This window comes from Solea solea, chromosome 8, assembly GCF_958295425.1.
Source record: "Solea solea chromosome 8, fSolSol10.1, whole genome shotgun sequence".
In the NCBI taxonomy this organism is placed as follows: domain Eukaryota; kingdom Metazoa; phylum Chordata; class Actinopteri; order Pleuronectiformes; family Soleidae; genus Solea; species Solea solea.
In genome coordinates, this window is record NC_081141.1 from 14,545,806 (window position 1) to 14,573,526 (window position 27,721).

General features: G+C 41.2%; 2 protein-coding genes across 10 annotated transcripts in view; both read left to right on the top strand.

The window, feature by feature from the left end:
* Positions 1-16,284, top strand: part of LOC131464630 (rho guanine nucleotide exchange factor 28-like) — a 37,439-nt gene extending 21,155 nt beyond the window's left edge. For 3 of the 8 annotated variants that reach the window (XM_058637218.1, XM_058637220.1, XM_058637224.1), the window contains 27 exons: positions 393-504; positions 734-814; positions 1,703-1,745; positions 2,970-3,059; positions 3,649-3,772; positions 4,932-5,076; positions 5,310-5,365; positions 6,764-6,821; positions 7,397-7,529; positions 7,675-7,802; positions 7,933-8,073; positions 8,597-8,847; positions 8,918-9,043; positions 9,138-9,255; positions 9,600-9,854; positions 9,944-10,020; positions 10,106-10,284; positions 10,378-10,475; positions 10,676-10,867; positions 11,484-11,612; positions 11,907-12,040; positions 12,935-12,982; positions 13,254-13,358; positions 13,517-13,681; positions 13,799-14,050; positions 14,144-14,498; positions 15,264-16,284. In XM_058637218.1, the coding sequence (XP_058493201.1) occupies positions 393-504; positions 734-814; positions 1,703-1,745; positions 2,970-3,059; positions 3,649-3,772; positions 4,932-5,076; positions 5,310-5,365; positions 6,764-6,821; positions 7,397-7,529; positions 7,675-7,802; positions 7,933-8,073; positions 8,597-8,847; positions 8,918-9,043; positions 9,138-9,255; positions 9,600-9,854; positions 9,944-10,020; positions 10,106-10,284; positions 10,378-10,475; positions 10,676-10,867; positions 11,484-11,612; positions 11,907-12,040; positions 12,935-12,982; positions 13,254-13,358; positions 13,517-13,681; positions 13,799-14,050; positions 14,144-14,498; positions 15,264-15,451 (3,783 nt within the window). In that variant the 3' untranslated portion in view covers positions 15,452-16,284. The remainder of the gene's footprint in view (positions 1-392; positions 505-733; positions 815-1,702; positions 1,746-2,969; positions 3,060-3,648; positions 3,773-4,931; positions 5,077-5,309; positions 5,366-6,763; positions 6,822-7,396; positions 7,530-7,674; positions 7,803-7,932; positions 8,074-8,596; positions 8,848-8,917; positions 9,044-9,137; positions 9,256-9,599; positions 9,855-9,943; positions 10,021-10,105; positions 10,285-10,377; positions 10,476-10,675; positions 10,868-11,483; positions 11,613-11,906; positions 12,041-12,934; positions 12,983-13,253; positions 13,359-13,516; positions 13,682-13,798; positions 14,051-14,143; positions 14,499-15,263) is intronic. The other 5 variants (XM_058637222.1, XM_058637226.1, XM_058637219.1 and 2 more) reach the window with 4 other exon arrangements.
* A 42-nt stretch (positions 16,285-16,326) lies between these two features.
* osmr (oncostatin M receptor) lies at positions 16,327-27,676 on the top strand. 2 transcript variants are annotated; one of them, XM_058637227.1, is made up of 17 exons: positions 16,327-16,554; positions 16,648-16,802; positions 16,976-17,129; positions 17,536-17,805; positions 19,328-19,457; positions 20,186-20,334; positions 20,481-20,608; positions 21,128-21,269; positions 21,747-21,832; positions 21,924-22,137; positions 22,755-22,937; positions 23,017-23,118; positions 23,599-23,766; positions 24,989-25,147; positions 25,284-25,365; positions 25,460-25,544; positions 25,614-27,676. In XM_058637227.1, the coding sequence occupies exons 1-17, from the start codon at positions 16,467-16,469 to the stop codon at positions 26,025-26,027; spliced, it is 2,709 nt and encodes a 902-aa protein (XP_058493210.1). In that variant the 5' UTR covers positions 16,327-16,466; the 3' UTR covers positions 26,028-27,676. The 2 variants fall into 2 exon arrangements, with proteins under 2 accessions (XP_058493210.1, XP_058493211.1); XM_058637228.1 differs by having other exon boundaries at positions 16,386-16,554; positions 23,032-23,118.
* The last annotated feature ends 45 nt before the right edge of the window (positions 27,677-27,721 follow it).

The following is a 27,721-nucleotide window of genomic DNA, read 5'->3' on the forward strand; positions in this document are numbered from 1 at the left end:
CGGTTAATGTGTTGTTGTTTTTTTGTTCAATCCCTTTAATTAAACAGTCCACACACCTTCACATCTTGATTTTTAACAGTTGTCTTGGTCATTTTATAGACCAATTTAGTAATTAGTTAGCTGATAGCATCAAATTACACAGGCCATCTGTGTACCATACTTCCATTACATTCATTTAACTTTTTAGTTTTTTGTTAGCAGACTATTTTGCAGCTATAAAGTAAATACAACATCAGAAACACAGGGAGCACAGTGTCATACATTCAAATATCAGCTGATAAACCAAGATCCTCAACAGACGTTAGTCTGTCAGGATTCTGCTGACAGTCTTTTTAACAACTGAACCTGTAAACATCTGTTTACTGCTCCGTCTGATCTCCTTGCTCATCCAGAACCCAGAGGAGGCGGAAGTCCGTCTGCGTTCCTACTCCTACTCTTCCCCCAAAGCAAAGCCATCAAGGCCGCTGCTAAACCGAGACGCAGCCGTCACTGACCTGGCAGAAGGTGAGTGATCTTTGACCCCTTTGCCCTGTGACCTTTCTGTTCTCAGGAGCCAGCTGAACGGACACATGTGCCACATGTCTAAAGAGGGGGGGAGGCCACGTGTTGTAAATGAGCTCTTTAGCGTATGTGTTGTATGTGGTGTGTTGCAACAGTCGACTTTGGTACAGCACCACTAGTCCCTCTGTGCGAGCGAGTGTGCAGCATTAAGGCCCTGCTTTGTCCCACATAGATGGTGCGTTCAGCAGCGGCAGTCGTTCTCTACTTCAGGCTTTATTTCTCTCTAAATCCCTTACTCGTCTCAACCAAGTTAGTAAGTACAAGAGCAGTCCTGGTTGGTTGGCTGGTGAAACACACTTCTCTACGTCTTTTTGGCTCTTTCTGGGGACAAACTATGGGACAATCTTCTGATTATCAAGAGCTGCACAATTAAAAGGCTCATTTTGGTGCATTTAATAAAACATTTGCTATGTTTATACACGCCAAACATGCCTCAGACATGAATTCATTTCAGCCTATGTTTAACACATTCTCTACATGGAAGTAAATGGAGTAGAGTGAAACGGGTTTTTCAATAGTCACAAATGTTTTGGATGTAAAACGGTACACAGCAGCCTTTCTCGTTGTGGCCATAATTGTGCATCTCTTAATTTGTGGTAAGACGTTTTCAATGTAAATGGGAGTGTGTTTTGGACGTGCTGGTTAATCAAAAACACACTTTCTCCAAAGTTTAATGCCAAGTCATCTTAATAAAAATCCCATCTCTAAAAATGACTCACAAATAAAGGTCTGAATCTGTAAGATTTCTATATCCCAAGGCTTTGGAAAAATGTTCTCCACATAACTCTGATAGTTGATCTGTAGGAGCAGTTGTTTCTACTCTGAGGTTTCTTTTTTCTTTCACTCTTGGTTTTTTATTTTTTTCCATGTTTACTGTCATCTGGATTTCCAAGGCAGAACTTGTTTGCTGTTTGTTCTCTCTCTGTAGAGGCTTGCGGGATACTGACTGCTTGAGGGATTCTTGTATTTCTAACTCAATTTCATTTGGAATTATTGACCTTATCAGCTGATTAACTTTGTACTATTGTCTTCATCTTTGTCTGATTGTAATAATGTCTTCATCTTTGTCTGATTGTAATAATGTCTTAAAATGTCTTTTTGCCTGGGCTAATTTGCTCGTTCTTGTCTCGCTGCGTTACAGAGCAGAGAGCGTTCACCCAGACAGAGACGCTGAGAGAAAAGAGGTAAAACCAGTGTGAAATTCCATGAGTTCAGGCAAGATCCGCTGGACTGTGCAGGGTCTTGCAAAGTTGCCCCTCCCTTTTTTTTGGTATCAGTGTTGATGAGTGGTTAGAGGTTGGCTCAGTTGGGTCTGCATGTGTGTGTATGTGTATCTCCAGGGTGAACTGTGTGGTTGGGGTCTGACTGTGCAGGATGTGACATAGACCGGGGCAGGAATAGGCTTTGATTGCAACCTCAAAAACAACCGTAAACACTAAACGGCAAAAGCCAGGGTTTTCCTGGACACAAAACCTCAGAATCGTCCTACTCGTTTCTGGATCACATGGACGATGCTGGCGTTGTATACTGTATTCTATACATTTTTACCGCGTGTACTGACTCACCATCCAGTCCTTGGGGAAAATGTTTGTTTTCTCCGGCAACTACCATAATCCATATTCATGTGTTTGTTTACTTCATCTCACAGCCTCATACATTTATCATGTGCTAATATGCTTCTTGTTTGCTAATAACTTTGCAGTGCAAACACTTTTGAAGATCACATTTATCGTACTGGATAAATTGATTGTTGTCTTAGAATAGGCCATGTTAACACTTTAATGTTAATATCAGACTGATCACAATAATTCGATCCATCCATTGTTCACAAAATTGTATGTCCTTCACTACAACTAAAAATGTAGCACTAATAAGTGCATTTGTGAATACTTCACCAGGCCTAGAAGAGGTTTGTAGACTTAAAGGAATACTTCTCCCATTGGCATTTAGCTTTGTATTACTAAAATAGGGGTAGTATTTTTGAAAAATTGTGCTTCCCAACCTCAGTTTCATTCCTTTTCTTTGTTACGTGCCCACCAGTGACACACAAGGCTTGAAATTGCAACGCTAATTCCCCACTCGTAGGGGGGCGGGACCACATTCCCAGAATGTAAACAATGTCCGCCATCTTTGCTAACAGTTACGCTAACAGGACCAAGTATCACTGGTGGGCATGTAATAAAGAAAAGAAGGAAGATATTTCTCAACTCAGGGGAAACTGAGGTTGGGAAGCACAATTTTTCAAAGCTGCTACCTCTATTCTAGTAATACAAAGCTAAGTGCAAATCGGTGAAACGTTCCTTTAATCATAGATGACACACACACACACTCAAACACACACACATTGTTGTGTCTCCTGATGAGCGGACGCTCAAAAACCTGGTCTGAGGTGTGTTATATCCATGCAGGGTTTTGGGTTTCCGTAAGCGGGCCCAGTCAGCAGAGGAGGAGAGCAGCGCTTCACTCCAACACCTCACTCTCACAGAGTTCCTCAAAGAGTATGTTTTAGCAAAAACAACCCCGCGGCCAAGCATGCGTGGCTTAACTCATTCTAACCCCATCAGCAAAAAAAAAACGTTCTCCAACTCATCCATTAACCTTGTGGACATAAAATATTATTAAATTAATATCACAATGTAGGTTTGAATGTGATGTTGCATGTCATGTTTCTTTTTACTCTCTTTGCTTTGTTTTGCTGCCTCGCACTGAGAATGTCTAATGCAACAAGCATACGTTGCTGCAGACACCTGACACATTAATAATTGCATCTTGTCAAGGTTGTACTATAAATAGTATCCACTAGAGTCCATAGTGACTTCCAAGCATGCCAAGCATGTTGTTATGAGTAATAGTCTGTAGAGCAGGGGGGGCTAGAAGACTGTCTGGACATTCTTTCATTCCAGCATGACACCAGTAAAACCAGATGATTAACTAGTATATTAAAAGATACTGAAATAAGGATTTGCCTGTGTAAATGTGTGCATGTTGAGTTGGAAATCTGCGGTGTTCCATAAGCCAAAGTTGTAATATAATGTGCAGAGCTGTGAATAAAAATGACCACTGACTAAATGTTGGCCACCGAAACAGGATTGAGGATGAGGAGTGGGATAAATACATCATCCCGTCCAAGGTGGAGTCGGAGAAGTACAAAGTCAGCCGGACCTTCAGCTTCTTAAAGAGCAGGATGTCCAGCACCCGCAACAAGACCAAGGTGAGGTGCTGGTGATAGCCTGAGCGTGAGTGGAGACGAGGATTTGCAGCTGGATGTAACGATGTATGAGCTAATATCCAGCTTTTATACATTATCTGAGCTGTGTGTTCTAAAACAAAAAACCCCCGTCTAATTCTGTATTTTGATTAAAGGCAAGAATACTACAGTGCTTAACAAACCACCCAATGTAAAAAAATAAAAAAAACATCAAAAAATAGTAACGCACATTATTATTTCACGATTAAGATGACAAATTATAGTTATTTACTTGCATTCATGAACAGGAGCCCAGTGAGTTAATGAAAAGATGAATTCAGGTTGTTCTTTGCCAGATAAATAACTTTTTGAAACATTTCTAAAATATTTCAGTTTTCTTTGTGGGGTGGTCTAATACATTTGTTAAGCATTGTGTATGATTGAATGAACTGTGGTTATTCAAAGATAGCTGATAGTGTGAAAGACTATCAAACGACTACTGAAAAAGCCCTTTCGTGGACGTTTTGGAGTAAAGGTCAGACTGGAAGACTCTTCCAAAGTCGAGCAGTAAAAGGTTTATCACTTTTCAGACAAGCCAGGTCAGAATTCCTGTGCTGGGGAGCCATTGTATGTTCACTGTGCCTTTATTTGGCAAGAGAGAAAATTCTCTCTCGACAGGTCTTAGCAACGGGATACAGAGAAAATATCCTCTTACATAATACATAGACCCCCCTCCACACAGCATGAGGAACCAAAACACATTCCGTAGTATACTTTCAATTATATAAACGTGTACATGTGCTCGACGGCGTTTTTCCACGTATGTCACAGACGCGCGATGCACACATGCAGTCAAAAAAAAACAACAAACACGCTCTCTTAGACTTCCCTGTACAGTCTCATTTGAAAATAAACATTGTCGTATGGCAGACATAAAACAGAGGATAAAGCTCCACAACAGCAGCTGTCCCCGTGGACCTTAAACAAGTAAATAGAAAAGTTCATTCTGAGGCCTCTTTATCTCCACTAACGCAGCTTTAACAGGTGTGTTTCAGCAAGAAGACGACCACCACATGTCTCTTTCTGCCTGTGGCTCAGAGTCGTGTTATTTTTAATTTTGACTTTGAATTGATATCGTGGCACTGAGTTAGTAAATTAGGAATATTTATGACTTGTTTCTCAGGTGAAGGGGAAAGAGGTGAAAGAGGGGAAGGAGAAGTCGGGAGCTGTGAGTGGACACCAGTTTGTTCCTGTCTCTCCATCTGGTCCTGCTCTCTGTGTGGCCTGTGATAAGTCTGTTTCTGGGAAGGAGCTGCTGCAGTGCTCCAGTGAGTATTACATTGTCAGTGTTTCTGTTGTTTGATGTCTTGTGGTGGCTGAACTGTTTAGGATTTGTGTAAATCTCTTTGCTCGCGTTGCCTTGATGTTGGGAAGAAGTCAGTTTCCTCCCTCCCACAGAAGAGGTCACCGTCGACCATGAGTGGCAGAACGCACGCAGCAGAAACACATCTGGACACGTGCTTTTATTATCACTGAAATGATCATTTGCCTTCGTCTGCAGGCTGTTTCCTGAACGTCCACAAAAGCTGCAGAGAGTCAGTTGCGGCCTGTGTAAAGGTAACTACCAACATCACATGATGAATCTGAAAACTTGACTTTTAAAAGGACAAATCCATCCTGAATTATTAAATGTGTTTTTATTTTAAAAATGGATAAAGGTGCATGTAAACTAGATATTTCAAGACATTTGCGAGGATGACAAATTATTTAGTGAGCCGAACTCAGTGACCGTTTTCTTTCTGGGCCATACGTCAAGTTTGAGAAAATAACTTATGACAATCCTTGGTTGATCCTGGAGACTGCAAAGTTGTTTTGGACTTTATATACAGTATGTCATTTGCAAATCCAATCAATACGTTCCCAATTGCAACTTTTGTGTTCCCTAGTTTTAACAAACATCACAAGTGTATTTCCGTAATCATCAAAACAGTTGATGAACCATGAATTATGCTTCTGTGCTTCGTGCTGGGGTTGAACGACCGTTTAAATGACATGTACGGCAGTTCTGTGATTGCGATATAACTTTAAGTTGAGCTTCAGTTCAATATACGGCGTGTTATTGAGTGAGAACAAGATGGAGCGCCGCCACGCGAGATACCATCAGAATATTAACCACTCTGCTGTGATGCAAGGATGACAACTTTGTCATTTTCTTATGGTTTCTCGTGGCTATTTTTGTATGAAAACCAAAATGTTGTTCAGCTCTACTTCATATTGTATATCTTAACATGACATTCGTACAATGGAAGATTCCTATCAGCTTTTTAACATCCCCTCTCCCCCACTGGTCCACTACAGATATGGCCTTTGCTGTCTGGTTGCGAGCCCCTCTTTTAAAAGTCTTTGAATAAAGCATCCTGTTTCCATCAATTGTCCGTCAGTGGAAAGTCATCAAACCACTGCTCACACTCACCCATTTGTGTCCGAGACGTAATGGAACCATGGCTCTGCTGTGTTAACGTTGGTCAAAAACGTCAAATATTGCCTTTAACTACAGTATTAACACTTTCTGTCCACTGTCCACTCCGTGTTATGACCAGAGGACGTTCACATATTATCACTTGGTTGTCAAAAATTCTTCTTTAAGTGTCCACTGACTGTGTGGCAACAACATCCCAAGTTCAAATCTGGCTTTTACTGCAGGTCATTCTTTCCATGTCTCCCCTCGTGTTTCCTCTCACACTCGGAGTAAAGGCTTGATGCCAAAAACAATATATATGAATCAGTCAGTGTAAAGTAGAGGCCGACTGAGAGGAGGTGGGCACAGACAAAGGAACTCCTGGAATGTAATGAACAACAACAAAAAGGGTATTGTCTGTGTAGACGGGGGTCTATTTAATGTTCTATCTGGACATGAGTTGACTCCCGTGTCATACAAGCACAGCAAGTCGATATTTGCCACAGAAAACTGTGATTTCCATCTGCTGTCGCTAATATGATTATGTCGTTCCCCAGAAGCCGCAGGAGAGGAATGCACTTCTGGTGAAAAGCAAGACCTTGTCTCTCCCACAGAGTGAGTGAGAAATTACAACGTGTCTCCCTCCCCCCCCTCACCTCACCTCTGCCGTGTCCTCCCCTCCTCTGGTCTTTGATTCATGTGGTTTTCACCTGTCCTCCCTCGTTTTACATGTCATGTATTAAGTAAACCATTTCTCCTCACCCTCCACTCTCATTCCCCTCCTCCCTTTTGTTTTTTTTCCGAGGTTCAGAACAAGTTAAATTTTAATCTTTCTCGGTAGGGGATCTGTCCAGGATTGTGTTTACACGTGTGTTTGTGTATTAGTAATTGGGACGAGATACTATGTCATCAGCAGAATCATGTTATTTCTCAATGTGAAGATCTGTCTTCACTGTTTTGGTGTCTGATAAAGGTCAAATCCAATGTTTATTTCAAACTGTATTTATCATCACATCATATACATCAATAGCCTGGAGTTGTATAAGCCAGTTGCTGCTGCATTCAGGGACTGCACAGACGCAGACAAAACACCGAAACACAAAACAGACTTTTGAAGTTTTTGTTTTGTTGAAGTGGAATGCGTCCAAAGTGTTGCTGAACCTCGCTGCTGCTCCTCATTTCCTATTCAGACTTGATGAAGGACAGCTCTCCAGCCTTCCTCCTCTCCTCCTCTTCAACCTCTTCACTGCCAGCGATGACCAGAGAGAGAAGAGACACTGTCGCTCCCTTCACAAAGAGCCTCTCCATCTCCATCGACAGCAGGTATCCAAACAATACTTCCATGTGTGACATTTTGAAACGTGACAACTCCTACGGGGTAGTTTTTCCGTCTTCAGCCTACGATGAAATAAAATGAATAAATAAAAACCTTTGCACACCATCAACTTTGTGATTTGTGTGGCCACAGGCGTCTGAGTGATTCGGCGGGGATTGACGGAGAGTGCGCGGCCTCGCTTTGCTCTAACAGCTTGTCTGATGAGGGGACACCAGTCACGACGACTCCCCCCGCCACTGACGCGCCAATCGCTACGCAGGGTGAGTGAAAGAGAATTAAAGGAGTCACATGCCTCCGTCAATGTAGAGACGACTGTGATTCAAGGTCTCAGTATCACTTTTCTTCATAGTATCATATCGGCTCATCCCTTTTTTTTAATTGTTCTCACAGATGCTGTTGATGCTCCTCTGATGAGCGACTTGTCAGCAGACCTGCTGGGACTCGATGCGGAGTCATGGAGTCTGGCAGTAAGTCCGGAGTTCTGTAGACAACACGACAGGCACACCGTCAAACGACAGGATGTCATCTACGGTGAGATTCTTTCTCTCGTCTGTCCTTCAACAACTAAACGTGCTTTACCCAAAGAACCTTTGCTACGTCTGGCGACAGTAGACCAGTCCATCACAGAACACCCATTCATTCTCATACTCAATTTGGACTGTCCAGTTTGCCTAAGCTCCAAATCTGCATGTTTTTTGGACGATGGGAGGAAACTGGAGAACCCAGAGAAAACCCACGCAGACACAGGGAGAACATGTAAACTCCATGCAGAAAGGCTAAAGCAGACCCTATTTGGAACTTATTTTCATTGAAAACAATGGAAAGCCTGATAATATTCACGATACATACAGAATATCCTTATTGAGTCCAAAGACATCTGTTTTTAAAAGGTTAACAGCCACTCTCTCCATGTGTTTGTTTGTATGAAATTATGTTAAGTGCTGATAGTTAATATAAATAGGCTACTGTGGGTTCTATAAATAAACACATCATCTGCACCTGGTAACATTTTCACAAGATGTCACCATAATAACTTTTCACTGGTGTCCTGCAGAATTGATGCAAACAGAACTGCACCACATCCAAACCCTGACGGTCATGTCAGAGGTGTTCAGGAGAGGGATGCTGGAGGAGCTACAGCTGGACATGGACTGCGTGGCCCGGATCTTCCCATGCTTGGATCCCTTGCTGCTCTTCCACAGGAACCTCTTCGGAGCGCTGCAGGAACGCCGGCAGGCCGCAAGCCAACCCGACCACCCCCAAGATTATCTCATCCTTCACATCGGCGATATCCTGCTCCAACAGGTTGGCGAACACTCATTGGTGCGCGTAAACGCATAGACACAGTACGTGCGTACTCAGCGTGCTCTCTCAGTTCTCAGATGAAAATGCTGAGAAGATGAAGGAGGTTTACGGCGAGTTCTGCAGTCACCACACTGAGGCTGTCAACGTCTTTAAGGAGCTGCAGCAGCAGAACAAGAAACTGCAAAACTTCGTCAGAGTAAGTTACTTGGAAACTATTAAAAAACAAAACAAAACAGTAAAGGGTTTTACAGTAAAATGTCTTGACTGAGTGTTATTTTTGCTTTTCACAGCAACAAAGCAACAACTCTCTGGTGCGACGGCGAGGGGTGCCAGAATTTATTCTGCTGGTGACTCAGCGCATCACCAAGTATCCAGTGCTGCTGGAGAGGATATTACATTACACTCAGGGTAGGTCAGGTCTATGTTGTCCTAAAACTGTCAATCAATAACCTTTAATATTTTTTGATTATTTACTCATACATTACTTCTACCACTCTTACTATTACTGCAACTGTGTTAACTACAGGGGAAACCTATGGTGATCACACACAAGAGAGAATGACGTGTAGATATGTATTATACAAGTAACAGAAATGAAAAAGTTTATAGATGTTTGAATTCATAGTATGAGGATGCCACATGGTTAGCATGTATTGTAATTGTGTGAAAAATCCTCAACTTTTTTTATCTTAACTTTCGTTGCAGCATTGCTGAACAGTTTTTTTTTTCTTGTTCACTTTTTCCCTTGACAGAGGGAAGTCAAGAACACTCTGACTTGTCAAGTGCCTTGTCCCAAATCCGTGACGTAATTGCTGCAGTGGACCTGAGTGTGAGTAAGTATGTGAGGTGTCAGGAGCTGCAGGAAGTGCTGGCCCGGCTAGAGAACAAGAGCTTCGCCAAGCTGAAGAATGGCAAGGTCTTCCGGAAACAGAACCTGCACAGCTCACACAGGGACCTGCAGTATAAAGGTCTGGTCTACTGGAAGACTGCCACAGGACGTCTAAAAGGTATGTATGATGTCATCAATACCGGTAAGATTTTTTTTTTTTCTGTTTCGAGATGACCAGTGCACATGTATTTCCACTCCTGTTTTCAGATACTCTGGCACTCCTGCTCACAGACGCACTGGTTTTCCTACAAGAGAAAGACCAGCGCTTCGTATTCGCTGCTGTTGTAAGCTCCAAATCCTTTCAGATCGGAGACACACTTGCTCTCTTACTCTCTCCATCCCTTTAATTTGCTTTATCCACATTTTCAGGACCAGAAGCCTCCAGTAATCCCCCTGCAGAAGCTCATTGTGAGAGAAGTCGCCAATGAGGAGAGAGGGATGTTCCTTATCTCCGCCTCCTCAGTGGGACCAGAGATGTATGAAGTTCACACGACCACCAAGGAGGAGAGGAATGCATGGATGAAACACATACGTCAAGCTGTGGAGAGGTGTGTGTGCACACGTGTGTGTGTGGGGGGGGGGTCAGTGTAGTGTGTATGAATATGTGTGCGTTACTGATTATCTGACCCACTTGTTTACAGTTGTCCCGAGGAAGAGGAGGAGGAAGAACGAAGTGTTGAGTCAGAGGAAGTTAAGCGAGCTGCGGAGGCCAAGGTTCAGAAGATCACCAAGTTCCAGGGTAAATGAAATAATACAATACACAATAACACAATAACAATAATGGGCTGTAAAATCGCTTGAAACAATCAATGGTTTCCTTAATCTGTGATGACATTTTATAGTACATAGAGCCACTGTAACAATTACCCGTGTGTATCAACGTGACAGATTTCATGACGTAATCCATCATCGACGAAACTCCACTGTATGTTTGTGTAGAGACACTGCTGGGTCAGGATCAGCATATTTGCAGCAGCCTGGAGGAGAAGCTTCATTTGTATGCTGAGCTCACAGAGTTAACCCTCCACTCACCAGAGCCTGTGCCACACCGCCACCTGCTGGTACAGCCAGACACGGACAGCGAGACGCCACAGCAGGCGTCCTCACTTCTCACAGCTGCGCTCAGAGAAGGTGAGGGTTCTTGCTGTGTGGCTTCAGTGTCGCTCTCTGAGTTTCATCTCTACACAGATGTGAAATAACTACTCACCCCCCCCCATCCCCACTTTTTCCACTTTTTGTGTTATTTTGGTTAAATAATAACACTATTGTAAACCCCTAATATTCAACCATGGTTCACCTACACTGATACTATTTTGTAATCCACAGATCATGTTGTGTTGACATTACGTAGTTGTTTTTATGTGAACAACTATAAAGTGGATATGGCCTCCTTGGACACCAAATAAAGCAACCTAATCGAATTAGAGAATTCATTCTGGCTCTAAGAAATTCACTTTCACTTTAGTTGAGTTTGGAAAAACAACATTATTCCTTAAGCTCATCAGTGCTGCAATGTAAGATACAGATACTGAGCCTTTGTTTTATTTTAAAATGTCTTCAGTTTCTCTGTAGATATCAATATCACACAGTATTGAAGGAAACAACTAAATTCAAAGACGTATTGCATTATTGTTGTTGCCATTTGGAAAAAAACGTTTTTTTTCCCCTAATAATATTGCATTTTGACTTACTATATCTATATATATATATATATATATATATATATATTATATTTTGACTTTTGCAGCAGAGAACCTGATCACCATCCTTCAGGCTTCTGCTAATGCTGCACAGAGTCAGGAGTCTCCTGTGCGAGGACACGAGTGCTGCAGCTACAACAGTCATGGCAGCAGCATCCAGGAGTCTCCCTCTGAACGTGAGCCACAGATATACTGTATGCTGTAGTTGTGAATATGACTTAATATGATTTTTGACTGAAATTGCGATGTGATTTCGCGATGTCAGAGGGAATGGAAATGTTTTTAAAAAAAATAATTTTTATTTACAAAAAAAAAAAGTTTACTGGGTGATATTTGTGTAGATCTGTGAGAATCAATGTTGTTTTCTTCAGTCTGTTGAATATTGGACAATATTTAATCTAAAAACTACATAGTATAATCTAAAGGCAGTGCCATTCACCATGTTCACTCAGTATGCCTTGTTCCTACAGCAGATTATCTCAGCACGCACAGTGTGAGCTCCACCTCTCTTGGATCAGACACCGAGTTGACGGGGTTGGACAGCGTGTTGTGGGGCTCCGCTATTGAGCTGACAAGAGGAGACACCAAAGGGACGCTGTTAAAGGTTCGACTACTGCAGTTCCTCATTAGCAACATCTGTGAATGGATAATTATATTTAACCCTTAGGACACAGAGCATTTCGGCTGCTTTTTTCCATTACTATGTCAAAACGTACAGTGTATACAGAGGGTATGAGAATGTGTAATATAGAGTTTCTTATGTTCCTTTTTTTAGCACAACCTAGGCAATCTGATGGAAAAAAAGTACTCAAAATGTTTAAAAGATGTTGAAATTTGGAAAATACATCACCGTTCAAAGTTCACCTGGCTCGTTTTTATGAACCAAAAGAAAAGAAAAACGGTGTTTTTTGATTATTTACTTCTGCACAATTATTGCTCCTTTATATCACTACTAAAACTCTAAGGGTTAATTGTGCCATTGTGTAACTTCTGTCGCCAGAACACTGCGAGTGTCACCAAGCTCCAACATTGGGTTTTCTGAATTCATTCAGTTTTTCAGAGAACTGGGGGCAAGTCCTTAACCTAAAGTTTGCCACTGTCTCACTCCACTTGAGTGTCACCACAGACGCGGAAACAAAATACTGTGCAACGGTTTGTTTTGCATTTCCATTAGGAATCGTACCAAAATAACCAGCCCCAACTGTTCCATTTTTCAGTACGGCGCTGGATGTCCTCCATTCTTCTTTTCTGCTGTGTTGTTGTCACTTTTGATGTTGTTGTTCACTGTCGTCGCACTGGTGTAACATCACGCTACGTATAAGTAAAGGTAAAGGTTCAGAAATGCAGAGAAAGTCATGTGCAGCTGAAAGGCTTAATCCTCAATGTGGGAATTAACTTGACAATGGCTAAAAATGTAGCAGATATCTGTTTAAACTGAAAAATGACACACCACAGCTTTAACTGTTTGACGGGAACTCATACGCCCTTTGTTCTGTAGGTGGCAGAGAGCGTCCAGAGCCTGACTCAGCTTCTCTATAGTCTTCAGGTAAGAAAACAAACAAGACAGAGAAAAGGAGTTGTTTTGATGTGTGGCTACCTGAGTGAGTTGAAAAGACTTGATGGATGATGGCGTTGTTCACCTGCTCAACCCTGTTAAAATTGTTTACAGCAGAGGTCAAACATGGCAGATAAGATAAGAGATAGAGGACTTGAATAGATGTAGGTTCAGATTTGAAGAGATGCTTTTCAATTCCCAATCTTAAGGTGGTAGCGTTCACGTGAGACGAGACGATTGAGCAGGTGTTTCCTTGTTGCAGGCTGCTGTAACCCTCCAGGACAGCTGGTACGAAGTCCATAAACTCCTTCTGCAGGACGGGGAAAGACCACATCTACGAACTCTCTCTACCCTCCAAAACAGTCTGGTACCTGCCACATTATTTGCATGATAAAAATGTTTTTACCACATACTGTATAGGCTACCAGGGTGTAGTCTAAGGGAACTTGGACTGTAATTCTGTTGCTTTTTTTAATTGTTGAATAAAGTCAGAAAAGAGAAATCCATTTTCTGTTTTTAACCCAGGAGCAAGAGAAGCAGAGGAGCCTTGATAGGAGGAAGGAGGAAGCTGAAAAAAAGGGTACAGACAGGAAGAAAGAAGAAGTGCATGAGGTGCAGAAACTCAGTATGAAGCTGAAACAAGAGCAGCAGCGCTGGGACAAAGAGTGTCTGGTCAAAGAGAAACAGCAGGTGAGCCTCTCACATTCAATGGAGCACTGGTTTAAAGTTTGGATCAGAGCAGTTTAAAGCTTTTAAACTTGTAAATGCTGCTGTTTTCTGATGTGCGTATGTCCTGTTTGGTCACAGAGTGAGCAGGAGAGTGTACTGGAGCAGCGAGAGCAGCAGTGCCTCCTTGAGGCCGAGCGTCTGCGCTGCGAGCGTGAGGAGCTGGAGGCCCAGCTGCTGGAGTATAAGCAGAATCTGGACAGACTGAGGGAGGGCCAGAGGAGTGTGGAGAGGGAGAAGGAGAGGATTGAAGCACAGCAGAGGCTTCTCCAGAGCTGGAGACACAACCGCCAGAGCAGCTTGCCTGTTGCAATACCACTGGATGGTTTCAAGGTATGAGAGGGATTAGGAGAATAGGTGAATACAAAACACTGAACACTGCTGAGCATATCACGTCCCTCATGTCTCTGATTTCCAATGTCCCAGGTGTCCGGCCACAGCCGCTCAGGCAGTCTGGACGGTTGTTCTTCGGTGTACAGTGAAGCGGCCCTGCTCACCTCGCTGCAGCAACACCAGCCCGTCAACAACAACCAACACCAGTGTCTGAGAAAGAACCGCGACGACGCCGTGCTCAGCTCCAGCTACGCAGCCAACCTGGAAATCAGCGCCAGCCTCTACAACAGCCTCAACACCCTGTTGAGTCAGGCCCACAGCAAACAGCCCCCTGACTGTCTGACGTACCCCAAATTCGGCAACAGCCACAGCTGCCCTCAGCCTCTGAATGACTCTGTCCACCCGTTCAACAGCAGAGTCATGGCACAACCACAGCGGACAAATACGAGTAAGACTATTTACTGTACATGAAATCATACAAGTTTGTAAGAAACCTTACAGTGCCTTAATATGATGCCTTACATCATAACAGAACACATTAAAGGGGCTAAACTTAACTGAACTTGACGCTGAGCTTAAACTGTTCTCTATGAGACGCCACAGGAAAGGTTTTTTTTCACTACGGTGAGCTCGGCGGCGATTGGACAAATGCGGCAAAAACGTCACTTCCATGGAAGCTCAGCTTCTCTGGGATGGCTGCTGGGCTTCTGCATGATGATTGGAGGAACGGTCTGAAAGGCGGAACCAGTTTTTGAGTGACAGCGTTGCAGAAACCTGTGTGTGAGAAGTCTGGAGACAAATAGCTGGTCGTTTGTGTGTTATTTGTTGGTCGATATAGTTCATTTTCATTCATACATATACACTGTAAATAAAAACACTATTATAGCATTTCGGTTTTACATAATTATTGCATTTAAATATTATTATTTAAATAATAAAATAATCGACACAAACTACAACAACTCCTGAGGCACATGGGTGCATAACGTCCCATCCTTTCGTTCTTCACTGAAAATATGATCCCATTCAAATTCTTATACTGTATGTCAGTCTACAGGCCATTGAAGCCAACAGAGGAGGTTGCAGACGGTCTCATTTTTGAAGTCACTTTACGATCTTTTTCATTAATTGGCATTAAAAAGGATTAAGACACGAATGATGTTACATACTGCATCTGCAAATCACTCATGACGTTGTCTTCTTCCTCCGTCAGGTTTCACTCCACCATCGGACAAGCGGTCCCTAAGTCCTTGGAGGTTTGAGGTCACAGGTCATGAACTTTGCGAGGACTACTCCTCCACCTCACCCTCTCTCACCCCACTCCTTCACCCGCAGGCGTACCTCTCGCTTGAAGGACAGAACGGGGAGGAGGGAGGCGAGGAGAATGTTGTGTATCTCTGAGAATCATGTGAGAGGAACAAACAACACAAGCTGCCTGACGTATATAACTGGACCAACATTAATATATATATGTGTGTATATATATATCTGTTGCTTATATGTATGTGTTTGTGCGTTTGTATCCATCTGTGTAATCACACAAGGGAACAATTGTAAGGAGGAAGTCCTATTTGATGTGCCTTAATTAGCCATTACTCATTCTCTTTGTGATCAAACCATTGTGCCTTTTTGCAAACGAGCATTTCTATTTGTATTTGCTGTGTTTTTAATTTGACTTGTTTTAATATGCGTTTGATTTGTTTGACGGGAGAGGAACCTTTTGTTCTGCAAACACTGGGAGCCAAAGTGTCAGGAAATCTGGATTATTATTTCCCCCCCTAAGCACTTATACGGAAATGGAAAATATTTGAGAAGAAGCCAACAGAGAGGGCTGTTATTGTTCATATGTCATGTTCAGCGATATTTATTAGCGGTTGTGAGCGTCTGGAAGATATAAATTATATACATGACATCATTGTATAAATAATAAATATATGTATAGTGTTATGGACAAGCTACCTATGCACAACTTCCTTTTTCTTTATTTTCACACAAGTGCCAAAAATCTTCTGCTATCTGATATGCTCTAATTGTTTTCTGTAAAGAACGGCTGTGTTTAGTTTTTCTCTGTTCACCTGCTTTTCCTGATAATTTATTGTATGTAAATGACTTCATACACTATCAAGATTAATAATATTGTGTTTGATATGTGTGCTCTTGTAATCTTTGTAATCAAAAGTATGACGCACCACATTCGTATTGTGCTGTATATAAAACTGTGGTGGCAAACGTTAGTGTTTTTGTCTGTGTGTGTGTGTGTGTGTGTGTGTGTGGGGGTTATTACGTAATACTTTCCGCTGTAATTGTAGGCGGGCCGCCAATAACTGTTCATTTGTGACTCTGTTAGATAGTGTGTACAGTGAATGGATAGCGTTTGACTCTGGTTATACCTCCGTCATTTCTCTACTTAATTAGAATGAAAAGTTTCAGGATATCTTTCATCAACCTTTTGTGCTTGTATCTGAGGTTTTCTGAGGATCACGGCGGACGCTGCTCTGACACTGGTGAGTTTGAATCGTTTCAATTCTCTACGTCCCTGCTCAAAGTGTCCTTAAATATTCCCCTGTCACTTAACACCCATTGTGCACCACTTTCAGTTTGGCAGCTACCGGAGCCAACTATCAGTCATCTGGAGGCTGTCAGTGACAAGCAGAGCCTGGTGGTGAGCTGGCTGCTAAACCACAGTAGCTCTGCGGGTGGCATCAATGAGATCCAGATTAGCCGCACTGAAGACCACGTCATTATTTACAATGTGAGTAATTCGTTTTCCATCACGGTCATGCTGTTTTAAGCCTCTGTATAGTTGCATCCCTGTCACTTTAACAGTACTGACTATTACTACTTTCTTTAATAGGATTTGCTCTGATGGTGACACCAATCAAAACGTATTATCTGTTATATTTCTATCTGTCTTTGGTTATCTAGAAAAATGTCAGTGCGCGGTCTGTCGGTTCACATGGATACGAATGGACCTGGACCTCAGATCTGCCTCTGGAGTGCGTGGATCACTTTGTCAGGGTGCGACATTTCTACAACCGGTCTGTTCCAAGTCCCTGGAGCAAATGGAAAGCTAACAGTGGTGAGATGATGCCATTCTGATCCTTGAACTTAATACAAGTTAACACACAGGGGACACGTTAATCATCAGATATTGCAGTATTTCCTGTTTTCTGCTCTCGCCATTCTTAATATCAGTGTTTCACAACAGGAGTTGCAGCAATTGGAAGTGTCTTTTGTAATGCACCTTTTGCAATATGTCTATAGTGTGCTTGCATAGGTAAAGGTTTAATTGTAGGAGTACAGTAGCACAGTGTTGTTGTTTTTTTCAGTTGTTTTTTTTCATGTATATGTGACATTATGTACATTTCTCACATTGTCTAGTATCTCAAACTAATTAAGGAGTGACAGCAGAGAAGGTTTCAGTAGACCTGGCAAATATTTCAAATCGTCTTCACACTGCATGGTAACGACTCTGTGTCCTGCAGGTGCAAAGGCAAAGACGATCACAATGTTTCCAAGGGACCAGATGCTAAAAGTCGGCAGCAACGCCACATTCTGCTGTGTTCCCCCGGCAGGAGTCAACATCACCAGCATTACCCTCAGTGACCGGGAATACCCTCTGATCAGCATCGGAGCCGGAGTTAAGGCCATCGCTGTAGAGAACCTGCGTTTCCCAACACATATATTTAAATTCCTAATACTCAATTGCAGGGATTCAACAGGCATTAGCAGGTCCATCATGAACCGTGTCAGCTGTGAGTTTGAACGCTCCTTCACATTAATGGGGAACACTTTACGTTACAGTACAGAAACCGGAATGATAATATTATGGTGGTTATTTTTGTTTTTGGGAGGTATTATTATGGTAATGGCATATTATTTGTAATTCAACTTCCAGCTCGGTGATAACATTAACAACAGGTGTGGGTTTACATCGTACTAAATTATGTCTAAAGTGATATCCAGGTTATAGGTTGATAATAATAAATTACTATAGGCTACCATGATTAATTACCATGTTATAAATGTGAAAACCAACCTCCCTTATGCCCTGCACACATTTTCTATTATGATTACTACAGAAATAAGATGTTATTTCATATTACTATATTACTATAATAGTATTTCCATACTATTGCCATACAGTCAGAGGTGCAAAGAGTACTGAAATATTCTTCTAAAGTACCACTATTTTGATAACATTTTACGGTAACACTTTATATTAAGGTACACATATTCACCATTAATTAGGTGCTTACTAACATGCATATAAGTAGCATACTAGTCCTTTATTAGTAATTATTAAGCACGTATTTTGACACCTTATTCCACATAACCTTATTCTACCTCTATTATGACTGGTTATTCACACCATTATTCAGAAACAACTATTGCATTCATTTACAGTGATAGAGGATAATTAGGAGTTAATTTCAGGAAAAATCTTAATTAATGTCCTAGTTAATGGTGAATATGTATACCTTAATATAAAGTGTTACCCATTTTACTTAAGTAAAAGTACGGGTCTAAACATGTTCTTAGGTTAAAGTAAAAATTTTCAATAAAGTTTCTTGTCTCGCGCAAAACGGACAAGGGGACACAAATCTCACATGAATTGTTTTTAATTAAATGCAAAACCTTTACAAATTAAAGTGCTGACAGAATAAAATATGTAAACACATAATGTGTCAGTCAAAATGGGTCGAAGGTCACAAATGTTTTAACTTTCTCACTCAGGGACCTTAACGCCAATTCACCTTTCCTCATTCATTCATTCATCATTCCTCATTTTTCATTCACCTGTCCTCAGCATTCACCTGTCCTCATTCACCTGTCCTCATCATGCATTCACATATTCTCATCATTCACCTGTCCTCATCATTCATTCACCTGTTCTCATCCTTTACTTGTCCTCATCATTCATTCACCTGTCTTCATTATTCAACTGTCCTCATTATTCAACTGTTCTCATCATTTACTTGTCCTCATCATTCACCTGTCCTCATCATGCATTCACCTGTCCTCATCATTCATTCACCTGTCCTCATCATTTACTGCCAAAGTTTCCAGTGGGTGAATTTGACTTTTTAAATTCAGGCCAACATTTCTTTACCCTTTAAAATGTATTGAAGTACAATACTTCCAAAAAAGCATACTTCAGCAAAGGTAAAATTACAAATTTTAAAAAGTACACAAGAAACCTACGCACCTACAGTAACGTGAAATGTAATTCATTACTTTCCACCTCTGCATACAGTTTTCTATGTTTTTCTGTAGTTCCTCCGCAGAAGCCCAGAAACCTCAGCTGTGTGACCTCATCTATGACAACTGTTACCTGCACCTGGGATCCAGGCAGAAAACTACACCCGAATGACCGCAACAAGCGAACATACACCCTTCATGTAGAGTAAGCACACACGTCAACAAATGTTTACATAAAGAATTTATACAGAATGTTTAAAAAAAATGAATCAATCAGTCAAAACACAGGGTAAGGTTATTGTAGTTAACAAAAAAAAAAACTTTAACTGAAATAATAATTAAAAAAAGATAACTACCTATTTCATACGTAAGCCTTTTGGGTTCATGTGCCGTCAATTTGAAAGGTTGAATTTGCATTCATAATAAATGTTCTCAATTTGTTTTTGTTTACAATGTGGGAAATAAGGCAATGCGTGAGTTAAACACAACATTCATTATTGGGTTTATGTGTGTCTTTAGTCTGTTGGCTATTTGATTTTTACCTGACACACTAACTGCATCCAACCTCAGCAGTATTATGCACATTCTGCACTTCAGGCTAATTTCTTGTAGACTGTTGTATTTGATCCAGAGATGGTTGTTCATGTGTCCTATAAAATGGCATCTTTTGTTGGGTTTTTATGACACACAATAACACTGATTATGACCTTTTATTCATCTTGCATACTCCATATTACATACGTACAACTAATAAATACTAAGCATTTACATAAAATAAAAACTAGCAAACCCACAAAAACTAATTAAAGCTAACTAATTCCAACAGTGAACCTGAGCAACAGATATAAGGTCACCGAATAATAATGTTCTGTTAAATATCTTTTAAATATAGACTTTTTTTTTTTTTAAATGTCTTTGTTGGTGTAAACACAGGAATACAGACCTGGCTCCCATCGAATGTCAGACATGGTCTTGTACTTTCCCGTCCATACCACACCTGAACGAATACAACGTCACTGTGGTAGTGAAGGACAAGCTGGGAGAGGAGGCACAAAGCTACAGCTTCAATATCTCCGACCGAGGTCAGACTTTTTTCAAACACCAATGTCAGTTGTATGAAATTGTGATGTTTGTGCAGTTTGCACAAACTACATAATAAATAACCATAATATCGTGGGAAATGACCTTTTTATCAAGTGTGTGGGTTTCATGTCTGTGTGGCTGTTAGTGTTTCCTGTTGTGAAGTGGGACAGTGTGAGCCCAGGAGTGACAGACGCCACCATGTCATGGATCATACAAGGGAACTTCACGCAACTCTGTTGTCAGCTCACTGTCAACACAAAGGCCACCACAGCGGTGAGGTTCATCCATTTTAAAGCTTTTTTTTTTATTATTTTTTATTGTTGATGTTATTTTTCTACCTCTGATTACTCTTCCTTAGTAGAAAAAAAAAAAAGTATCATTATTTGTAAGCTGCGTCCTGCCACGCAATACTGTCATACCTTACCGAGGGAGCATTTGTGTGTATACAGCGGCACCACAGGGCTGGGAAGGTGCAAGAAGCATTTATCCCATCAAACTTGCTCAATGACAGGTTTTTCAAGCAGCAGAATTCACTTCTGAAACTTTTGTGGGTGCTTTCAGTTTATTTTCCGCTCCGCTTTACTAGCGATGTAGTGCACTGTTGCCTCCGTCTGTGTTGACATGAAACAAATCACCTCCTATACTCCTGTGTGCAAGTGCAATAATGTCATTGGGCGACACAAGATCTATGTGGAAAACACAGGGTCGCGGGGAGCTGGTCGACGTTAACAGTCTGAACTCATTTGACAATAGTTTGAATGTAACAGAGATTTGTTTGTGTGTTTGTCAAAGCTGAACTGCAGTGGCATAAATGGACCCTGCAAAGTCAAAGTGGAGCATCTGCTCCCCAGCACTCACTACTCTACCAGGGTGCGCTGCTCTGCAAATGGCATGCTTTGGGGAAACTGGACGCAGCCAAAACCCTTTATGACGCGTGAGTACAAAACGTTCGCATCACATGTTGGATTGTGTTTGTGTTCATGGTGTGTAAAAAGTCCTTTGGGGTCAATGAAGTTTGAGTCAAGACCAAAGAGGGCCCACAGAAGGCATTTTGCTTGTATGTTATCAAATGTTATCTTTATTTGAAGCAGCTTAGGAAATAAAGCCTTGACATCACAACACTGGTTCAAAGCCAAACTCTAGCTTCCTGCTGTACCATCATACTGGTAGTTATACCATCATTACATGTGCACTGTAACATTATGCACAACAAGCTCATTTTAAAAAATAATAAACAATAAATCCCAAACTAAACTCACTTTCTTTAATTATCACAATTATCTTTTTCCTTCTTTTTGTTGTTGTCTTTGTTCGTGTAAGTTTGTACTGTTTTCTATATCATTGTCACTACTCTTCATGTATATGTGTGCACTAAATAATGCAAATAATAATGTGCATGTGCTTCCCTCAGATCCACTGGTGACCTTAAACTTATGGAGGAAAATAAAGCAGCTGTCTTACCCCTACACTCGTCAAGTTACTCTATTGTGGAAAATGGTGAGACTCTGCCTGAAGAAGTGGTGCACACTCTTTGTTTTTGTTTCAGTAGAACCAGAGCATCCACTGTCATGACCACCTCTGTTCCCAGGATGTTTCTGGCTCAGCGGCCACCGAGACTGCCAAAGCTTACACAGTTCAATGGTGGCCGGAGGGCAAGAACAAGACTGTGTGGACAGATGGTGGACAGACCCAGGCGCAGGTTTCCATTGGCCCACAACAGTGTGACTTCACTGTTAAGGCTGTTCTCCACGCCGGCTCCTCCATCCCTGCTCGTATCACCATCCCAAAGTTGGATGACAGAGGTGGGCGAAACATGGGCGTCAGCTGAGATCCTCTCATTTTCAGATGCTATTAGAGCTCCAACTATCGATTATTTTCATAATCGATTAATCTGTCGATTGTTTTCTCGATTAATCGTTTGGTCCATGAAAGATCAGAAAACCTTAAAAAATGTTGATGGGTGTTCGTCAAACCTGGAAATGATGATGTTCTCGAATGTCTTGTTTTGTCCACAAACCAAAATTATTCATGATTCAATGATTTCTTTGTTATCCAGAGCAAAGAAATGAAGAAAATATTCACATTTAAGAAGATTAAACAATCAGAAATCTTGAAACTTCAAACCGATTATCGATTATCAAAATAGTTGCCGATTAATTTAGTAATCGGTTAATAATCGATTCACCGATTCATCGTTTCAGCTCTAGATGCTATCGCTTTCATGTCTTCATCTTTACTTCCTCTCAGATGTTTTTCAGGGGATTTTGGGGCTCCTCCTAAGCAAAGGGAAAGTTATGAGTTTGGCAGCAAGTGTGTGATCCACGGCTGGTTGCTTGCCGTCTTTTGAACATGGTTAATTACAGAATTAAAAGTGACAGAGCACTTTGACATAATTGTATATTAAATGTTTTCTGTCTAGAGAACCTCCCAGAGGAGAAGCGGTTGAGCAGCGGCTCAGCTGCTGGTTTCAATCTGTCCTGGTCCGAGTGGGACCAACCGACGTGTGGCTATACAGTGGAGTGGTGCATCCTGGGAGATCCTGTGTCGCCTCTGCAATGGAAACATATCCCAGAGGGAAACAACACATTACTCCTCCCTGCTGGTAATTGTTTTTAATACAAGTTCATCATATACGGCATATGAATTGTGGCATTGACAGTCAAAGACCTTTATCTTCTCAGGGCATTTCAAACCAGGATGTAGGTATACCTTCAATATCTATGGGTGCACAGAAAATGGACACAGACTGCTGGAGATACAGACTGGATACTCACAAGAGCTTGGTAAGTGTTGATTCTGACTCTGTGAGTGACCCTTGTCCTACGTAGAGCTGGTGTTTGAGTCGACATGGCGAAAGCCAGAGAGCTCTTTAAAAATAAAACGTTGCATCACAAGGTGTAGAAGCAAAGCTTTTGACACAGGATGTCTTCATCTGAGGCTCTTGTGAAAACATCATCCAGCTGTGACCTTTTCTTTCCTGTTTGTAAGATATATAGAGAGGAGGTAGCAGACACAAGAAAGTGATAATAATCTTGCTTTTTGTAAACATGCCGTAGTTGAAAAAACACAGCATAGCAGCATATTTTTTTATTATCTTATCAGATGGAGGCCTTTGCTGCAGATCAGCACTCAGTGTTTACGTATTTGAAGTTGTTTTAATTCTGACTGATGTGTCTCATGTTTGAAAGAGTAGGAATCAAACATATCTGCTGTCTCATTACATGTGGCAAAGAAAAAAATAAAACACCTCATTTTCCCCACAGGAGCAGTACCGTCCCCGAGTCTGGTTGAACCTGTTCAGACTACATCCTCATCTGTGACATTAGAATGGCGTTACAGTGAGGACGATCCGTCCCATGTGGCATTCATCACTGGTTACCTGGTTACTGTAAAGGAAGTGGGACCTAACATGCTGCCATGTCATTCCGCAGGTGGGTGCAGAGGAAGGATTACAGGGGTAAACTTTACAATGACTCCCTATGAGGTACAGGACTGAATTATAATCCTGCTGGATGAAGCTTTCAGTGGCCAAGTACAGGTGGCTCCTCTCCAACCAAGCAATATTAATCTGGAGCTGCAAAACCAATTTGACACATAAAATGAAAATAACATCACGTATATTGAGTTTTATGCATCGATATACTATGTATAAAGCAATTCTAGTTTGTTACATTTATGAAATTTAACGACAATTTACTGTAATTGCTGCATTTGCCTGTAAACAAAGGAAAAACAGTACTACGTAGGCCCATTTGAGTCCTTCCATTGTTTGTGGAAAATGAATGAAATAAATTATAACCCACTTTGAAATAATAATATTTTCTTCATTTCAGTGCTGAATGCCTTTGCGTCGCACAAAAACAACTTTGTTGGGTTTGGGGAGGTTTTCAGTGTCACAGTTGACGTCATAGACATAGGATGTGTCACGTATTTTGACCACATATCAAAACACTTTAACGCCTTGATCTTTAGACAGAGGTGTTTCTTTGAAAGACGCAAGTTGAATCATATAAAAATAGACATGTTTTTTTTTTTTCAGTTGTTTTTCAAAGCTAAAACAACTTTACAGTTGTTTTTCAAAGCTAAACAACCTTAAACTTCAAAGCTATGAGGAGCCACTGCAGTGGGGCGGAAGAGCCACAGGTTGCAGATCCCTGGCCTATAGTTCCAATATAGTTCCAATATGAGTGTATCAAAGACATGTTGACAGATACAGACCAGCTTGAACTCCCAGATCCACAACTCTGAAGTGTACCAAGTAGATTCTATTCTGAAAAATAGACACTCATCGCTGAACTCACACGTTGTACGTCTTTTTTTTGGATCTATCAGAGCTGCAACTAGCGATTGAAATGATGTGGTTTTGTCCACAAACCAAAATGATTTACTTTTAATGATTTCTTTGTTCTCCAGAGCAAAGAAATGAAGAAAATATTCACATTTCAGACGCTTAAACAATCGAAAATCTTGTTTTAATCATGAAAAAAGCTTCAAACCGATGAATCGATTATCAAAATAGTTGTTGATTCATTTAATAATCGATTAAAAATCAATTAATCGTTTCAGCTCTAGTATCTATGTTTGTTTGTACAGTGCCTGTTGTTTTTATGTCAGACAAGGCCTCCTTATAATAGATTTAATGCACTTTTACAGCGATGGATGTCTTCAACATATCAGTGGCCGACCCTCGGAGGAAATCTGTGACCGTAGAGGGTTTGAAGCAGAGCCAAGAATACACTTTCTGTGTGAGTGCTCTCACTAAGAACGGGCCGGGACAACCAACCAGCATCACCATCGCCACCAGAACCGACTGTGAGTGCCATTGCGTCCACTCAAGTCATACTAGATTCAAAAATATCATTCACTTTATTGATCATATTCCAATACTATGGCTTGAGTTCTGCTATTTGCTTTGTGTGCACTGCTCATCCCGTGTTTCCTTTCCTAGACTCCACTCAACTGGTCAAGATACTGACTTTTACCCTGTTTTCACTCAGCTGCATCATATTACTGTGGTGTCAAAGAAAACTGTGAGCAGCTTGATATTTAAATCTATACATCAGAGTTCCGTCCTGCAGAAGATGACCAGCGACCACATCTGTTATCGTTTTGTTTCACCTTCAGGTTGAAAAGAAGACTGACAGAGGTTTTTGTTTATCCTGCTGGTATGAGCATCAAAACGCCTGAGTTAATCAGCTTCCTGCAGCAGGTATGGACACATTTTTTCTCTTTAAAAATTAATGTACATTAATATAATTCACTGTACTTGTTTGCATAGACTGGTGAGAGGGTGCCCTCCCACAAGATGGAGGAGTGCATCACCTGTGACATTGAGATCCTAAATTCTCACCCTCCTCTGGTCAAACCATCCACACTGAGAGAGAACCGTCCTGTTTTCATGAGCACACCTTCTCCTGGTTCACAGTCGTCCGATTCATCTCCGTCGCCTCCGTGTGTTGTGCCGGTCCAAGACTACTGCCCACACTCGGTCACACCGCTCCGCGAAGGACCTGCCCTTCAGCAAATAACTTGCATGGCAAACAAGAGTTACTTTTACCCCATGGTGGAGGAATCCCCGGAGACACAGGGAGAAACGACGTCCAGTGAAGTCAAAGCAAGCTTCGATCTTTCCGATGGTCAGCAGAGTTCATGCACAGTTACATATGGTTATGTCTCCAATGATACTCTGTAAGTACAGAGTCCATTTTAAGTCTAAATACTATACAGGGATGCTTTTTTGTTGTCGATAATTTGAATTTGCAGCTAGTTTTTTAACCAAGTAGTCCATAATTCATGCTATTGGTTGCACTCGTTGTGCAGCGAGTGGAGATAGTTTTTTATTATTATTATCTACAGGATGCTGATGATACCAGTGATAAGGCAGCTAAACATATCAGGCGGAAAGAGAACTAAGAGCTGTGTTGAATTATAAAGTAGGACGAGGATGATTCATTCACGAGCATTATGTTGAAAATGATTGACCATATTAATCTTATGGTCAGGAGAAACCTTCCCTTCAGTTCTCTGTAGTGGAATCTTACACTCGACTCCTACATTTCGGAACAGGTCACTTGCTGATAGCGGAAACCTGATTGACTGTCGGTGAAGTCAGCGGAGTGAATTCTTCTCACACTTTACACCTTCATGAAGAAAACACACATAACTGGTTCACAGCAGGAAATCGGTCACTTTACCAGCCACTGCTGTGTTTCCGCATGTTCCGGATTTGGACTAGTTGTGAGAAACACGTCAATACTACTTTTAGCCTCAAAATTCTGTCAATTCCATCAAACAACAACAGCTTCCTGTGAGCTTCTGCTCCGGCTACTGAAGTTCACGGACATATTCGGAAAACCAGTGTGAGACTGTTGACATGTTACATTAATATACTAGTCGTTACCACTAGAGGATACTAAAAGGTGACCAATAAGGGAAGCACTCAACTCATAAAAACTCATGCCAGGAAAACCTTCCCGAACACACCATTACACCAGAGGCAACAGCAGCAGTTTCAGCCTTAAGCTGTTGCCAAAAGGCAGGTTTGCTCTATCGCTTTCTGCTGTATACACCAGATATTGACCTGGGAGAAGAACTCATCAAACCAGGTTGTGTTTGATACAGCCTCTGATTTCTGACCTTAGCAGACAGAAGTGGAGATGGCCTGAGATCCCGTTTTCTCTCTCATGCCTGCACACCATCTTAAATTCCAGAATGGTCACAAGTTATGATTTGCAGTGTTAATATTTAGTATGACAACCATAGGTTATTGAGCAGTTGTCTCATTTGACAACACTATTCCAAATTCCACCAAACCACATTCCCTGCCCAATACTTCCATTTGTTTTGTTAAGTTGCAGAACTGGTCCTGAAAACTGTCAGACCTCAAACCTGGAGCTGTGACAGAACTTATGGGAATAAAAAACCCCAAACATTTCAATTTAAAAAGTGTTAATGTGAGTTTAATTTGAAGTGTCTCTAATACTGCACAGTAAAAATGTCTACTTTCCTGTATGTTAGTATTCATACATGTCCTGGTCAGAACTTATGGAAAGGTTTTGTGTTTTCTTTTTTTATTGCATCTCAAAATTGACAATTTTGTCTATATAAAAAGTGCAAATGTGGAACTTTTAACTTTTAAATTTCTCTAAAACTGTACAGTAAAAGTGTTTTGTTTGTGACCGTCAGACATTAAGTTTATACAGCGACATCCACTAGAACTAACTACAATTTATTGTAAAATACAGCAGCTCCAACACCCTGAGTAAACAACTAAATAAACAATGTGGATTTCCATGAAGACACAACGAACAAATATTCATTTAAAGTAAAAAAAAAACTTTAAAAAACCCCACAACAATTTCCATAATAAATACTGTCAAGTGGAGA